The sequence below is a fragment of the Myxocyprinus asiaticus genome, chromosome 3 (genome assembly GCF_019703515.2).
Source record: "Myxocyprinus asiaticus isolate MX2 ecotype Aquarium Trade chromosome 3, UBuf_Myxa_2, whole genome shotgun sequence".
Classification (NCBI taxonomy): Eukaryota; Metazoa; Chordata; class Actinopteri; order Cypriniformes; family Catostomidae; genus Myxocyprinus; species Myxocyprinus asiaticus.
Window position 1 is genome coordinate 37,986,336 of NC_059346.1, and position 17,510 is coordinate 38,003,845.

A 17,510-nucleotide genomic window follows, 5' to 3' on the forward strand; every position below is an offset into this window, starting at 1 on the left:
TCGAACATTTTTCTGTGGTTGTCAACATTATGCCACAAATTTTGTCAATTGAGCTTAACTTTTATTGAACCCAGAATATAAAAAGAATAGATCACACAAAACTGAAAATTCTGTCATCATTTACTCTCCCTTATGTTGTTCCAGACCGGCTATGACTAAAGCTGCGGCACTCAGTTATCTTATTTCCACTTCCATGGATCATCTTGGCTCAATACAAAGAATACACATTTCTAAGCTGCATTGTTTGTAGAGTTGCAGGAAAGTGGTTGGTATATTTTTACATTTAGAATGTATAATTATTTGTGACTTATCATTTATTAAAAACAAAAGACTTAGAACCTGACACCATATCCTTCATTGCAGGATCCGCAGTATACTCAAAGCCTAGTGTGACCACAGCTTTACTTTTTTCCGTGGAACACAAGAGGAGAAATTCTGAATAATGTTTTCGCTGCTCTTTCCCATGCAGTAAAAATGAATGAACATTGAGACCGTCAGTCCCTTTTATCATGTTTAACATCTTTTGTGTTCCACATAGGAAAGTCAGGTTTGTAATTTCATAAGGATGAGTAAATAATGACAGAATTTTCATTTTTGGGCAAACTAACCCTTTAAAGGTTGTGAGGAAATCCACTGACTACACAGCATGTTGATATGAATATGATCATCCATTTGCTTAAGATGCAATTTACATCCAGTTTTGTCTCTGATCTTAGACAAGCTCTATATTGCTCTGATTAGCTTGGGAGTAATGTGCTTAAACATCTATGAATGCATAACTAATTGGGCCATAACAAAGCACTGGATACTCTACAAAGGATAGTGAAGCCAGGCTTGTACATACTATATTGTAAGTATTTTGTACCTTGCGTGAGCAGAAGTATTCCCATCCCCACCAATGAAGAGCTTTGAAGGCCAAACATAGAGCAGTACTAAGCTGCATAAATACGTATGAGCAGGATGCATGGGCACACGTGATGGTAGCATTATCAAGTGCAGACATTTTGTCCCAGAGACATGAACAATTTACATAAATTTAATCAGAAGAACAGACAAGCATCTTTTCTTTGCTTAAATCATTGATGTATGGCCAAGTGCTGTGTCACTAGATTACACCATCCTTCTCAGTGTCGGAGGCGTTGGCTGGCTAAATTAAATTGATGATCTTTTTTCAGCAACACAATCCATGATTTAAAGCCTCGAAGGGAAAAGTTCATGACTCAGTACAAAACACACTGTAGATAGAAATCCTTAGCTAGCTAGTGCTCAAAGCATCTGTCTAACAATACAGATTACAACACTGAGTTTAGCTCTGTTGCAAAACCTAGTGAGCTGCCTCACTGCCTACTGTCAATAAAGGCAGCTGACTTCGTAAGGGCCGTTCAAATGGGTTTTTGCGTCCACCTGCGCTGTTTTTTAACATAAACATGCACTAGATGGATGTCTTTGCCCATTATGCCACATCTTACTGTTGTTTTAGTATCTCGCACAGAAGCCCCACTTGTTTTAACTTTTTAAAAACACGTCTCGAGAAACCTGAGGTCTGTTCTGCTCATTGTACCGTTTCTATTTTTATTTGTATTTTTTTGCACAAAAACATTCTGAACAGCCCTTAAGGCAGCATCCTAACTGTCATGGAACATCATACGTGACCAATTTGAAATGCTCTACATAGGCAGCAACTCTGCGCGGCACTCAAATACCACTCTGCTCAGGAGACTCAACTCACAAATAATTTCAATAGACCGCAACAGTCTCCGCCCACTTTTTCAGCTGTCTGGGTTCCGGAAGTATTTTTTCCATTAATTTCTTCCTTAGACTTTTTAATTGAGGATAGAATCCCGAACCAAAACCAACCAGCTCCGAGGTAAATCACAACATTACAGACTAGGGGTTTGCAGCGAAGCCATTATCTGTATTTGTATCTGTATTTGTTCAAATGACAAAATTATCGATATCTGTCTCTGTATTCGGACAGAACCGTGTGTGGGCGGGGCTTAAACCGGAAGTGCGTCAAAACTAAATGAAATGCCCATTTTTAAAGGTTACTCTTACATTTATAGTTTCTATTAATAAAATATGCCTTGTATATGCCTTTTCACAAAAATAGTCTAATAATAATAATAATAATAATAATAATAATGTTAAATTTATATAGTGCCTTACCAGAGGTACTTCAGTTTAAAGAAGAAAAAAAAAGACAGAGTTTCAGTTTCTTTGTTTTACATAAGGAGGAATATTCCTAATAGATGAATACTCTATGGAGCATTTAAACCTTTATATAGTGTTTTAACTTTTTTTTTTCAGAATAAAGTCTTTATCAGTTAATTACCCTAATCACTGATGTGGATATAAATGTGGTCAACTTTAAGAGACAGATAGACGAGCTCCGACATGAAATCATCACTTCAGGTCAGGAATTTAACATCACGCTCAGGTTTAGGCTATAAATAAATACATGAGAATCACATGTAATTGTGTGATACATTAACATAGACATTTCAAGAAATGGAAAGTGTATATGATGTTGTATCTTAGTTAATGTTACACTTGACAAGCTGCAGACGCGCACAATTAACAGAGACCGTGGGTCGAGACCGCATCCATCCGATCTGAAATCACAACGTGTGAATTTCCATTCATAAGGTCATACAAATATTTTTTATATTATTCGGATGAATCCATTATTCATTTTGAGTCATTATTCGTGCCTTTCCGAATAAGGTATTCGGCTTCGGGCACATCCCTATTACAGACTTTGTTTTAAGGCAAAAATGTATTTGAAAATCTGACAAAAAGACTAAGGTACAAGAGTGTGTACTTACTGTCTTTAATGAGGGCACGGACTACAGTCCCATGAAGCTCTGCAAATGACATAATTGAATATAAAATTTTGGAAATATATAAAACTATTGATTTTAGGTTGTTGATTATAAGTATAGAAATGTAGTTTATGTTTATTGCGAAATATTCCGATCTGCAAAAATGTATAAGTAGTTTGGGAGTGCAGGAAGACTGACTCGTTTGTGTTATTCAGAGTAGTTAATTGGAGTGGGTGGTTGCTTCCAGTCTTATTTCGTGGGCTTTGTTGGCCGCGGTTTTCTGACTGGTGAAGCTTACTCTGCTGGACCATGGGTGGTGTAGTTGTTCAACAGGAAGTCCGCTATTAAAGGCAATTTTTAAACAATGAAGTTGAAATAATGCAGACGGATGGCTTCAACAGAAGAAAAAAACCATCGATGAACAACCTCAGGGCTCATGGTAGGTCTGTCTTTTAAGGTTTATAAGTTGCAAATCTTTTAATTAATTAATTAATTAATTTTATTTATGTATCACACATCTGCACATATACAGTGAAATTCTTTTTTTCACATATCCCAGCTAGGCTGGGGTCAGAGTGCAGGGTCAGCCATGATATAGTGCCCCTGGAGCAGATAGGGTCAAGGGCCTTGCTCAAGGGCCCAACAGTGGCATCTTAGCAGTGCTGGGGCTTGAACCCCCAACCTTCTGATCAGTAACTCAGAGCCTTAACCACTGAGCTACCACTGCCCACTCAATCAATTTGTCTATGGAAGACTGTGGTGCTCTATAGAGTTTGACGTTAGCATGTTGCTAAGCTAATGGCAAAATATATTTTAATACAAATAAAAACACATTGAAGATGCAAATATTTGGTAAAATAATCCATGTTCAATTACACCAAATATTTGTATCGATCATTTTCAGTATTGAATGAAATATATGTATAATCAACATTTCTTTGTCCTATATATATATATATATATATATATATATATATATATATTTTTTTTTTTTTTTTTTTTTTTTCAGTGAGCTCTGCACAATACATTATAGCAGTGGTTTTCAACTAGGTAGAAAGCTTCCAAGGGGGTCTCAAGATGAATGAAAATTATTTAAAATAAGTTCATAAGATACAGTATAACAAAATAGTCTAAGTTGCTGTAATAAACGCTAAAAACCAATATACACAACAACAAGTAAACTGACACAATATTTCTTATTTTAATTTAACAACTTCCTTCAATAACTGTTGAAGAACAAACCGATCTTAAAACTTCTGGAATCACAAAATGTATCACAAATAATTATTTTATCTACTGACATTCCTGCTTCCTGTAAATAAAGTTTAAAACAAGCAGCTTTGTCATCATTACAGCAGAAATACCAGAGGAATTATCTTCATGATCCTACATATGAAAATGGTCTTGGACAATGGGGGTTAAGAAACACTGAATTATGGGATTGATGTCTCTGCAAATGATACATACGATGCTGCCTTAGAATAATGTCGAAACAAGATACCTTAGAAGGCAGCATAGTTAAGATGCCTACCTTTTAGAACAGCTTTCGCATTGGTAGCACACACAGATGCCTTGAAATTCTGCCTATCGGAGGCTCACTAGGTTTTGGAAAAGAGCTTGTGTTTGGCACATGTACCCATGCTAATCATATTTGACTGGCAAAATCATTGCATACATGGGAGCAGTGTAGGCCTTTCCATTTCAGAATAAGCCCCCCTGATGATGTGACATCTTTTAGGTCCACCTGGTCCCATAATAACCCTGAAGAGCTCCAGCAGCAGTAGGTTGAGTTATTACCTGTCAAGGATCTTGGACCCCTGGGTTAGCATGGGCATCTCTGAAGATTGCTTGTCTGTTTCAGAAGGAGAAACACACAGAAAAATTCACTGATTCAAAAAAATTAAACTGATGTATAAGTAGGTGTATAGGTGTGTTGCTAAATGTGCTGGTAATCACAGCCGTGCTGATATTCAGTACAATTACATGATTGCGAATGTTCTTATAAGTTAATATAGAGTAACTTGTCTTTTGGGAAAAATTTGGTCAGTTACATTGTATGTATATATATATATATATATATATATATATATATATATATATATATATATATATATATACAGGTGCATCTCAATAAATTAGAATGTCGTGGAAAAGTTCATTTATTTCAGTAATTCAACTCAAATTGTGAAACTCGTGTATTAAATAAATTCAATGCACACAGACTGAAGTAGTTTAAGTAGTCTTTGGTTCTTTTAATTGTGATGATTTTGGCTCACATTTAACAAAAACCCACCAATTCACTATCTCAAAAAATTAGAATACATCATAAGACCAATAAAAAAAACATTTTTAGTGAATTGTTGGCCTTCTGGAAAGTATGTTCATTTACTGTATATGTACTCAATACTTGGTAGGGGCTCCTTTTGCTTTAATTACTGCCTCAATTCGGCGTGGCATGGAGGTGATCAGTTTGTGGCACTGCTGAGGTGGTATGGAAGCCCAGGTTTCTTTGACAGTGACCTTTAGCTCATCTGCATTTTTTGGTCTCTTGTTTCTCATTTTCCTCTTGACAATACCCCATAGATTCTCTATGGGGTTCAGGTCTGGTGAGTTTGCTGGCCAGTCAAGCACACCAACACCATGGTCATTTAACCAACTTTTGGTGCTTTTGGCAGTGTGGGCAGGTGCCAAATCCTGCTGGAAAATGAAATCAGCATCTTTAAAAAGCTGGTCAGCAGAAGGAAGCATGAAGTGCTCCAAAATTTCTTGGTAAACGAGTGCAGTGACTTTGGTTTTCAAAAAACACAATGGACCAACACCAGCAGATGACATTGCACCCCAAATCATCACAGACTGTGGAAACTTAACACTGGACTTCAAGCAACTTGAGCTATGAGCTTCTCCACCCTTCCTCCAGACTCTAGGACCTTGGTTTCCAAATGAAATACAAAACTTGCTCTCATCTGAAAAGAGGACTTTGGACCACTGGGCAACAGTCCAGTTCTTCTTCTCCTTAGCCCAGGTAAGACGCCTCTGACATTGTCTGTGGTTCAGGAGTGGCTTAACAAGAGGAATACGACAACTGTAGCCAAATTCCTTGACACGTCTGTGTGTGGTGGCTCTTGATGCCTTGACCCCAGCCTCAGTCCATTCCTTGTGAAGTTCACCCAAATTCTTGAATCGATTTTGCTTGACAATCCTCATAAGGCTGCAGTTCTCTCGGTTGGTTATGCATCTTTTTCTTCCACACTTTTTCCTTCCACTCAACTTTCTGTTAACATGCTTGGATACAGCACTCTGTGAACAGCCAGCTTCTTTGGCAATGAATGTTTGTGGCTTACCCTCCTTGTGAAGGGTGTCAATGATTGTCTTCTGGACAACTGTCAGATCAGCAGTCTTCCCCATGATTGTGTAGCCTAGTGAACCAAACTGAGAGACCATTTTGAAGGCTCAGGAAACTTTGCAGGTGTTTTGAGTTGATTAGCTGATTGGCATGTCACCATATTCTAATTTTTTGAGATAGTGAATTGGTGGGTTTTTGTTAATTGTGAGCCAAAATCATCACAATTAAAAGAACCAAAGACTTAAACTACTTCAGTCTGTGTCCATTGAATTTATTTAATATACAAGTTTCACAATCTGAGTTGAATTACTGAAATAAATGAACTTTTCCACGCCATTCTAATTTATTGAGATGCACCTGTATATATATATATATATATATATATATATATATATATATATATATATATATATATATATATATATATATATATAATTTATTTTTTTCAAAATAATAAGCAGAACAAAGCAGAATTGATTGTTTGGGAGGCCTTAAAAACAGACAAGTGGCATGAAACATCCCAGCTCTTTTCCTATCAGATTAGAGGACTGGAACTAAATGAAATGACTTTCCTACACAATATAACACATATGATTGTGCTGTCTTCTTTTGTTATGGGTGTGTGGGGTGGGGGGGGGGGTTGAAGAGTAATTGATAGTATTTTTTGTGAAACGCTTCACACAGGGCTTTATTTTCTGAAGATTTTCAGGGTTGCGACTGACAAACTGCAGGAGACACAACGCAGTGCATTGAGCAAAAATTATGGCAGACAGTGAAGCCTTAAAAAAAAAAAAACATTTCATGACATGATATGTTGCAGGCTCCCGCTGTCTGGCTGTGTTTTTGTCTTGACTGACAGGCCAGAGACTGAGGGAAGACTTTTTTACATTTATGGCCTTGTTTTCTTATGTCGAAATAAAGGAACAATATGGTTTTGTGCTAAAAATGAGTTTGATCTGATTATTTTTCTCTCTTTAAGTCATCTCCTCTTTTTTTTTTACTAGTAATTGCAGCCTAGTTATGGGTGCTCTTTCAAGTCAGTACCTCCTAAATTTGTAAGCATTGCTCAGAATATTACCGGTTGACATTAAATTTGGAGTATTTGTTTACGATTCACTTGCATAGTAATTTAGTATTAGTCACAATGCTCCATTTCCTCTTTTTTGTTCGAATGAAAAATTGGTGCATCTTCTGAATTCTAACTGATTTAGAAGTAACAATGTGCTTTCTCTCTCTCCATGCTATTTTCAGATATCAACAGATATTCACTAAAATGCAAAACATGTATATATGTCTTCATTGCTATCTTAGTCTTGCTAGACCTCCCATTGACTTCTATTATTATTATTATTATTAGATTAAGCAAATTCAAATTATTATGGACTAAGATAACTCTAACTACAAGGTACTCAAAACATTTAGAAAACAACTACTACTAATAGCTAAGCTAAACTAAAAGCTATCCTAGTTGCCAACAAGCTAAAGTAGCTTGCAACATTTAGAGCTTATTTTTTTTATAAATAAAAAATATTAAAAATAACTAAAGGACTGTCTTAGATTTTCACAAAAAAATGCTTTTCAAAAAAGTAGCCTGTGGCAGTAAAGATGGATAACATGGTACTTTGGTATACCATGGTACTACTGACTGATTACCATATTCAAGTACTCTGGTATTTGTATAAAAACAAGGTAATGTCACTGTATTTTAGGTACTTTAAGTGCTTTTGTGTACAGTTAGAGTTCTGTTACTCTTTTGGTTAGGTTAGATTTAGATTTCTTTTAATTATTTCTAAAAGGTTAGAACATTTCTTTATACCTGCACTACAGTATTTACAGTATGTCTAGTACAGTACTTAATGAAGACATTCTTCATCACTTCAGCAAATAATACGATCCAATAACAGTTTTTTTTTTCCTCGTTGATTGTTGGTAAATATCCACTTCATCCAGTGCTCTTTTTGTTCTGAATTATGCTGTTACTGTTTGACTGAGAGAGAAACCACTCCACACAATTTGTGAGTGAGCTGTCCGAATGATTCCTCATGAACTGATTCAGGCCTTTTTGCAAACCCATTAGACCAATTCAAAAGAAATGATGAAAAATAAATAAAAATAAATAAATAAAAAAACATTCACTTATAAATCAGTAATTGCCAGTTTTGATTCTTATCTGTGACTTGATTCCTAAAATACTGGCTTCCAGATGTGAATACATCGATTCAGAAGATATATATTAATCCTCTGGAGTTGTATGCATTACTTTTATGCTGCCTTTATGTGAGTTTTGGATCTTCAAAGGTCAGGTCACCATTCACTTGCCTTGAAAGGACCTACAGAGCTGAAATATTCTTCTAAAAATCTTCATTTGTGTTCAGCAGAAGAAAGAAAGTCATACACATCTTGTATATCATGAGAGTGAGAGAATGATGAGAGAATTTTAATTTTTTGTTGAACTATCCCTTTAACAATTGGCATTTTGTGTATGACCGTGTTTCCTTTGGAATACTGGTTTCAGACATCATAAAGCAATCATGCACATGCCTTGATGCCTTCCAACCTTTGTATACAGCCTGAGATTGCAGCATTTGCAGCATTTTTCAGACACAGTAACGATCTAGCTTTTATCAGCGCTAGGGGCCGTTCACACCAAACACGTTTTTTGTATTTTTTTTTTTTAATCCATACACTATTTATTTTCAATTGTATTTCTATGTAAACATGCGCTAGATGGATGTCTTTGACCGTTGTGCCACATCTCTCTGTTTCCAGCTCTGTTTCTGTTTAATCTCTTGATGACATCCAACACTTGACACAATTTTGTTCCCAAAAGTATAGATAGGTCAGAACCACACATGACAGGATTTGTGAAATGTAATTGTCACTGTGGTTTACAGGTACTTCAGGTCAGGAGCTCCACCTGTGATCAACCCCCTCCATACTCGTTTTCCAAAGGACACCATTGTACCAGGCTCTTATGCTGTCACTTTGACATGGACACTGCCCAACCGCACCACAGGGGTTTTCAATGTCACCAGTCCCCTCCCGGGAGACTGGTTCCTGGCTGCACACTTACCAAAGGATGAGGGGAAGATCTCTGTCAAGGTAAGTCAATGAAAAAGAAAGATCCGTCAGTGGTTATAAGCACAACTTCATAATGAGAGAATCATTTCTGCTTTCATCAAGAGCTAAGCTCGTTGATGATGAGAAGTGCCTTATGTTCATGGTTTTGCACGTATATTCCTCTTGGCATTTATGCATTTATAATTGAAGCTGTTCACTTCCGCACAGTCAGTGGGAGGCCTTCATGGGTAGTAATTTAAAAGTGAACACTGTGATTTCAGAACTTGTCAGAACTTCTGGAAGTTGTTTTTACCCAAACAAGATTATAGATGCATTTCCTGTCAGAGTGCTCATTATTTCAGAGACACTGGCATGTTTTGTAAACTGTCCTGAATATTAATTTTTATAGATTGCATTACATTAGAAGTGCAATTATTTTTTGTAAAAGATACATTTTTCTTACAGTTCTTACAAAAAAACACGTGTCTCTGTACTCTCTACCAGACATCAAAACTGTTGACTCACAGACCTGCTGGTCTGTTATCATGCTGAAAAAAATGTCTTTTTCATTTGTGGGCAATAGACATCTAGCATTATTAATTCCTACTCACCCTTCATAAATCACAAAATACATTTTAATTCTTGAAAAAAAAGACAATTACTTTTGAAACACAAGGGGTCAATCATGTAAGACAGTGTTGTGTAAGTTACTCTAAAAAAGTAATTAATTTCTAACTACTAATTACATCTTCTACAGTGTAATTCGATTAATGTACTAATTACTCTTTCAGAAAAGTAATTGCATTATTTATTACTAATTACTTTCTAAAACCCTGATCAACCTTGACCAGATGAAAAATATATAGTAATAAGAAGGATAGACATGAAACTGTTCTTTTAATTCTTTCAAATAAATCATATAAAATTAAATAAATTATTCATGAACTGGCCAAATAATTTAAGGGGGCTGCATTAAATTACAAAACATACATTTTAACATTAGGCGCTAAATTTTAATTTTAAATTCACTATTGTTTTATATAGAATTGTTCTAGAGTCTATACAGTATTTATCGCAATTACATCAGAAGTAACTGTAATTAAATTACTGAAAAATTAAGAGTAATCCCATACTTTTTTTCAATGAAAAAGTAATTTACAGTAATTAATTACTTAGTAATGCATTACACCCCACACTGGTGTAAGATATGTGTAAATAATAGCATGTCAGCAGTAGCTAAATAAGAGCATAATAATGGCTCTCTGCTAGTAAATATAAATGTACAGCAGGCTGTAGCATTCCTGTTAGGAGTACTACTGCCCAAAAAGAAAATGTAAATGGGTGAAAATCAGCCAGTGGAAAGTATTTAATGGAGTCATGCTGCTGACAGTCGAACTGGGATTCAAATGGCAATGTACTGCCTCACAATGGAGACTCATTTAATGTTCATTTAATGGTTGCATAGACAAATTTCAATTTCACAAAAAGTAAGTGCACTCTATGCACAATACAGATTCATAAAAATATGCAATATCTTAACCTAAAGCCATGTGGCATGTGGAGCCATCTGTAAAAGAACTGTCTTCAGTACACAAATGTATAGTGTTTAACATGGTGTATACTGCAAAAAATCATATTCTTAAATACTTTTGCCTTGTTTTCCAATACAAATATCGAAACATCCTTAAAGGGATAGTTCATTCAAAAATGAAAATTCAGCCTTTGTTGTTATAAGCCTATATGACTGTCTTTTTCTTAACACAAAGGGAGAAGTTGTGAAAAAATGTTGTGCTCAGTGATGTCATACAATGGCAGTTTATGGTGACCACCTCTTCAAGCTTCAAAAGAATGCAAAAGTATAATTCAGAAATCTGATCAATTATTCCATGAGAATCATCATTGTTATGTAAGAATACTATACGGTTTGGTGAGAAACAAACCGAAATCTAATGCATTATTTAGTGAAAATGTTCATGTACCGTTGATCTCTTGGGCGTGTTCATGATAGGGCACCAGAGCAACAGTTCACGCAGCCCCCTCGCGACATTGGGGCGTTCAAGCGAAAACGTGTTTGTTTATCTAAAAACAGATCCGCCACAGCAATATAGAGACAACAGAGCACAACACAGCTGCACACGAAACAGAGAACAGAACTTGCTAAACATGTCTGAAGAGTTTGTAGTTGAATAATGTTAGCATTTCTGTGCCCAGCCTTATTTTTTTGAAAGTTTTTGGACCGTTGCCAGTTTACAGTGGACGGAGTTATCCGCATGTTGCCGAAAATAGAAAATAAGCCATTGATAGAATATTCTGTCTCCCCTCACTGCTGGTTAGGACAAAAACTCTGATTACAATAGAAAATATACCTTTTATCGTGTGTCATTTACCATCAGGTTAGGACTGTGGCTGCTTGTAGTCTCGTCTGGGAATAGAAAAACATAAATTCTTCAACTACAAACTCTTCAGACATGTTTAGTAAGTTCTGTTCTCTGTTTTATGTGCAGCTGTGTTATGTTCTGTTGTCACTATATCGCTGTTGTAGACCTGTTTTTAGATAAACAAACAAGTTTTTGCTTAAAAGCCCCAATGTCGTGAGGGGGCTCCCTAACATGATGCGCATAGGTGATCAACATTCAGTGAACATTTTCACTGAACAATACATTAGATTTTGGTTTGTTTCTCACCAAACCTAATTGTATGCTTTCATAACAATCATGAGTCTCATGGAATAATTTATTAGACTTATGAATTATACTTTTGCATTCTTTTGATGTTTGAAGAAGAGATAGTCACCATAAACTGCCATTGTATGACATCAATGAGCATAATGTTTTTTTTTTTTTTTTTTTTTTTTTTTACCATTTCTCCCTTTGTGTTAAAAAAAGAAAAAAATATGTATAGGGTTATAACAACACAGGGATGAGTAAACAATTATTGAATTTTCATTTTTGGGTGAACTAATCCTTTAAAGCCTGATAAATTAATCTGATAAGCAAAACTTAGTAAGAGAGTAGAAGCTGTTTTCAGAGAATGTATCTTGAAGAAGTGTGGCCAATGATGTAACCAAATGTTCAAGATTGGGGGACCAAATGTTCTGCTTTTGAAAAACCTAATTTCAAGGGGGACATTTTAGAATTGTTTTTCATTCAAGTGATAAATCTGCCAGTGCTACAAGCAAAAATACACATACAGTACTGTGCAAAAGTTTTAGGCACTTGTGAAAAATGTTACATAGTGAGGATGTCTTCAAAAATAATGCCATAAGTAGTTTTCATTTATCAATTAATGTCATACAAAGCACAGTAAACATAAAGAAAGCTAAATCAGTATTTGTTGTGTGCACCTTCGACTTTCTCCTAGGTACACCTGAAAAAAAACAAAACATTATTGGTTGTTGGCAGGTAGGATGTTTTAAGCGTCTTGGAGAATTTGCCATATTCATCTCAATTGCATCTGTCTCTTCATGTAATCCCAGACTTACTCAGTGTTCAGTGGGGGGCTTTGTGGGGGTCATGCCATCTGTTGCAGGGCTCCCTGTTCTTCTATTCTGTTCTTTTTGCAAAAAGAATGTTTGTGGGTCTAAATTGTATATTTCTTTTTGACCAGCTAAAACTGAAGATATAAATAACCAACTTAAGACAAATGTTTTTGTGAAACATCTTATGTGCCTAAGACTTTTGGCACATTATGTTATGTTCAGGATACATTCTCTGAAAACAAGACTTAAAATCTTAAAAACAGTTTTGCTTCTTAGGAAAATTCAATTTTTTGTAAGAATGTTTAGATATTTTTACTGGAAAACAAGACAAAGATACTCTCCTTAGGAATACAGTATGAATTTATGTATGTATGTATGTATGTATTTGTTTATTTATTAGCATTGTAGCCTATGTGTTAGCTGAATGTCAACAAACTTAACTGACCCACTGTGTTGTTTTACCCACATGCCAAAGTATCTCCTTGGCATGCACAGTACAGACCATTATTTTGGATAATAACTGGTTTGTGTTGTAAAATGTGAACTCCTGGGGGAATTTTCATCTCTATACATTATACATTATATCTTTATATACATATATTTTACATATATTAAATGTGGGGGTGGTGAATATGCAAAGATTCAGCTTATATCTGCCTAACAGAGCTATAACGTGAAATTTTCCACTGGTTTGCATTTGCATGTAGATATCAGGTATTCATTTTTATTGTTTTCATGGAGAATCACATCTGCTCTAATTGTGCTGCCATGCATAATTTAGCTAATATCTGACAGTTCTGTAAAATGGAAAAAAAAATATGATCATCAGCTGGGTTTAATTGTATTAGGCAACAACAATAACCAAAGTTTGTCTCTGGCCTCTACCACATTTATCCTCAAACTGTCTGGAATGGTTTATTCTTAAGTGACCAACCTCCCTGCTGAAAATATGGCAGCTTTGACAATAATTTTCATGCTGGTCCAAGCTGGATAATGCTGGTTTAGTGCTGGTCTAGAAGGTGAACCAGCATAGCTATGCAAAAAACCAGCATAGCATGATCTTTCTAATTAAGCTTTTGAAGTCTTGCTTGTTAAGCTAATTACAAGCCAGCATCCAAAACATAACATATTATGCTGGCCAGCAATGCTGTTCTTTTTAGCAGAGTTTAAATGGTTTAAACAATAAAGCTAACATCTGTGCAGTGGATCGCATCTGAATGAATCTCACATTAGAGCAAAATCAATGTTAATTTAAATTCTCAGTTCCACATGTGTACAATAACATTACCTCAATTTTCATCCACCATCTCAAAAACTTGCTTTCTCTGCTGAGCTTTGTCCTGTGCTTCCCTGTCTTATCTCAGTGCCACCAGGCATGCACTTCTGCACTTTTCTTTAATTAACTGCTGAAGGTTCGACCGTAGTGAAGGCCATTCTCCTGGATTAAGAACAATAATTATACTCTGTGTACTGCGCTTTTGAGGACACTGTTTTTCTCTGAGCCCACAGGGTCATACCGCCAGCCAATTAGACAGAGACAAAGCCTGACACGATGAAGGGCTCTATCTATTCTGTTGGCCTGGGGAATGACAGCACATGTGGAGCAGAAAAGCTCATTGCTGGACCTACTGAGATGGAGTAATTGGAGGAAATGTGGAAACCAAGACCATGCACTCCCAGTGGAATAAATGTTTTATGCCGTGTAGTGCAATGGCGGGTTTTAGGTTGTTGTGAATAGGACTACTGTGTGACTGAAAGGGGTTTGAAGGTATTTGACAGCACCACACAATGTTTCTGCCACAGTAAATTGTCACAAGAGAGAAAAGTCGACTGAAGAATTGTGGTGTAAGACGCTGATGGATAGTGATAAATTTAATGGCTTGCATTTTGCTATAGTAAAAAAAAAAATAGTAAAAATAAAAACAAAACATTATGAGGAACTACTAGATATTCAACTTGATATCTATCGCTTGTTATTTAAAAGTGAAGTGTGTCATTTCTGTGCCACCAGCATCTCAAAACAGAATTTAAATTCCATCTGCAATTGGTTGTACAAACAGATTGTCCTGTCCCAAACTTGTGCCATTGGTTGACTTATGTCAGGGTTTCCCAAACAGTAGTTCGAGAGCATGCTCTCATCCAGCTGATGGTAATAAAATGGCACTTTTTAATGCAAAAGTAAATTATGTGCTACAATCCATACAAAGTAATAGACATAATTGTGTTCATTATAAGCAACACAATCATGTTTTAAAAGTTACGTTGCATTGATTGCCCTGTAGTCCTGAAAGGCAGTAGGTGCTGGCAGATCATTTGTTGGTTCAGTTTACTGCTGAACCAACCGACTGGCACTTGACAGAGGCTTCTACCAGGTCTTAAAGCCATCATTTATGCGACCAGCTACTATTTCCTTGCATGATGGCCTTGTAATTTCCTAAAAATATAAGTATAATGTTTCATTTCCTAAAAATAAATCTAGTAGTAAGGGGAAATGCCACCCCACCCCCGCCCCCCAATCAAACAAAAATGATGTAAATAGACCATGATGGAAATTTTACAACTCAGTACATCAGTGACAGATAATGATTATTTGTAGCGCAACCTCTAAATTGTGATAGAAATGCCAATGGTGAATTCAGTATGTATAATTATAATAAGAAAAAAACAATAAATGTAATTAATGTTTGTTAAAATATAGTACATAAAATATAAATGGTACAAAAAAGAAAGGTTACCTTACTTGTGCCTACAAAGAAAGACACACATCTTGGAATTCTCAATGACTGTAAGCTGTTACGACCCAAGCACAAGCCAATTACTGACTGTCAAGTAACATCTTGCAAAATTGCAACTCCATGGACTCATTGACCACAGAGGTGAATCTCTGCAGAACAAAGCTGCAGTGGCCCTCAGCAAAGTGCAAGCCTGTTTTCTTTGGTGATGAGCTCCACAGTCTCTGTGAGGCTAATCAGGGAGCAGCCGGACTCTGCTCTGCAGGCGCACAGTCACACTAGCAGATGGCCAATTGTAGAGGAAGAGAGGAGAGAGAGAGAGAGAGAGACAGAGAGAGGGTTAGGAAAGGGAGGGGGGGGGGGGGGTTGGCGGGGGGTTAAGAGTCAAGTACACAGCAAAGATCACCTGACCGACTCTGCTGGATGGAGCTGCCACAGAGAATAAGCAGGGACCAGAAGCAGAGTAACCTGACAGTTTGCCTTGCATGAACTAAACTCTTGGAGTGAATCAATAAACTAATTGGAAACTGCCAGCATTCTGACATATGTTATTGTTCGATGCATCTTTGTTGTTTTGGTGAAAGGTTTTCAGAAGGATTGGAGGAGGGCTATCAGTTTTGTGTCTGCTAATCTCCATATTGAATTTTTTATTAGAGATAGAGTGAACAGGTCAAAGCACTCACAACACACTTCTAAATGTGTTATTAAGGCATGTCAGCCTACTAAAAATCAAACTTGATGCCCAGTGAAATAGCTGTGTAACTCTCTTAAAGTTTTCCCTGTTCCCCAAGGACTTTTCCGTATGAAAACACATAGTAAAGCCCAGTCACACTACACTTTTAGTATGAAAAATTATTTTGGACACCGCAAAGTACAGGAGGAAATCGTAACACTCTCGATGGCTTCTGGTTTAATAAGTAATAAATAACTAACAACATATATATTTAAAATGTTAAAATATACAGTCGACATCTACTCACTGTCCTGGAACAATAAAGGCATGCAGCTTTTCAAATATGTTTTCTTTGTATTGATCTCAGAAGTCAGCGTGTCTTCTTTCGATCTTCTATTGGTCACACATCTTCTTGTCATATGAATTTGCAGGTCAGAGTTCACCAAACTTGAACTTTAGTGCACAGCAGAATGTGAAATGTTATGAGCTTGCGTTTCGGTCTTCTGCGATTGGATGCATTTCAGTGGAATTTAATGAAGTGCGAAGTGTAGTGTGACCATACCTTAATAGTGTTTGCTAGAGCGAGCAGAAGGCCAGGCAATCTAGTCAGATGATGATTAAAAATTAGTTTAGTCAGTTGGTTAAAGGTGATATGTGTCATTTTTTTCATTGTTAAAATACTTATATTCCAGTTTAAAGGAATATTTCACCCAAAATTTTAAATTATGCCATTATATACTTACCCTTATGTTGCTTTAATCATGTAACTGGTGGCTACATCGATAACATTATTGGTTCACATCGTGCCTCACGACGATACATCATGACATCGTTTTTATTCTTAAATATAATTTATGACAGCATTTGTGGCACAGTATTATCACAAAAATTCATTTTGACTTACCCCTCCTTTTATTTAAAAAGTGAAGAATTACAGTGGCCAATATATGTTAAAATAAACGTTTCAAAAGTATAGCCACAATACATAAACAATGTGCGTGTTAACATGATTTTATGTGATAAAATCGCTTACTAACCTTTTCTGTGTAAAGTTATAGCCAATTTTGGCAACTTCGTTGCCATAACGATGTAATGTCATCAAACCCTAAAACCTTAAAATGTCCGTAAAAATTATGATTTAAACAATTTTACTGCACAAGTAGTACACAAGTTTTAACAGAAGAATTAATGTAAGTGCTTTTATAAAATTATAAGCTTCACATTTCTGGCTTTAAACCCTCAAAAAATTGGCCCCATTCACTTCCATTGTAAGTACCTCACCTTAAATCGATTTTTGCTTTTAATTTTTAAAGAAAAGGACGGACAAGTCGAAGTAATTTTTTGTGGTAATCAACATTATATCACAAATGCTGTTGATTGCTTAACTTGCCTTGAACCTGGG

At 36.0% G+C, this 17,510-nt stretch overlaps 1 protein-coding gene across 1 annotated transcript in view; it reads left to right on the plus strand.

Moving 5' to 3' along the window:
• Positions 1 to 17,510, plus strand: part of LOC127424495 (transmembrane protein 8B-like) — a 251,801-nt gene that overhangs the window by 79,114 nt on the left and 155,177 nt on the right. The window contains exon 3 of the mRNA XM_051669777.1: positions 9,060 to 9,267. Within this exon, the coding sequence (XP_051525737.1) occupies positions 9,060 to 9,267 (208 nt within the window). The remainder of the gene's footprint in view (positions 1 to 9,059; positions 9,268 to 17,510) is intronic.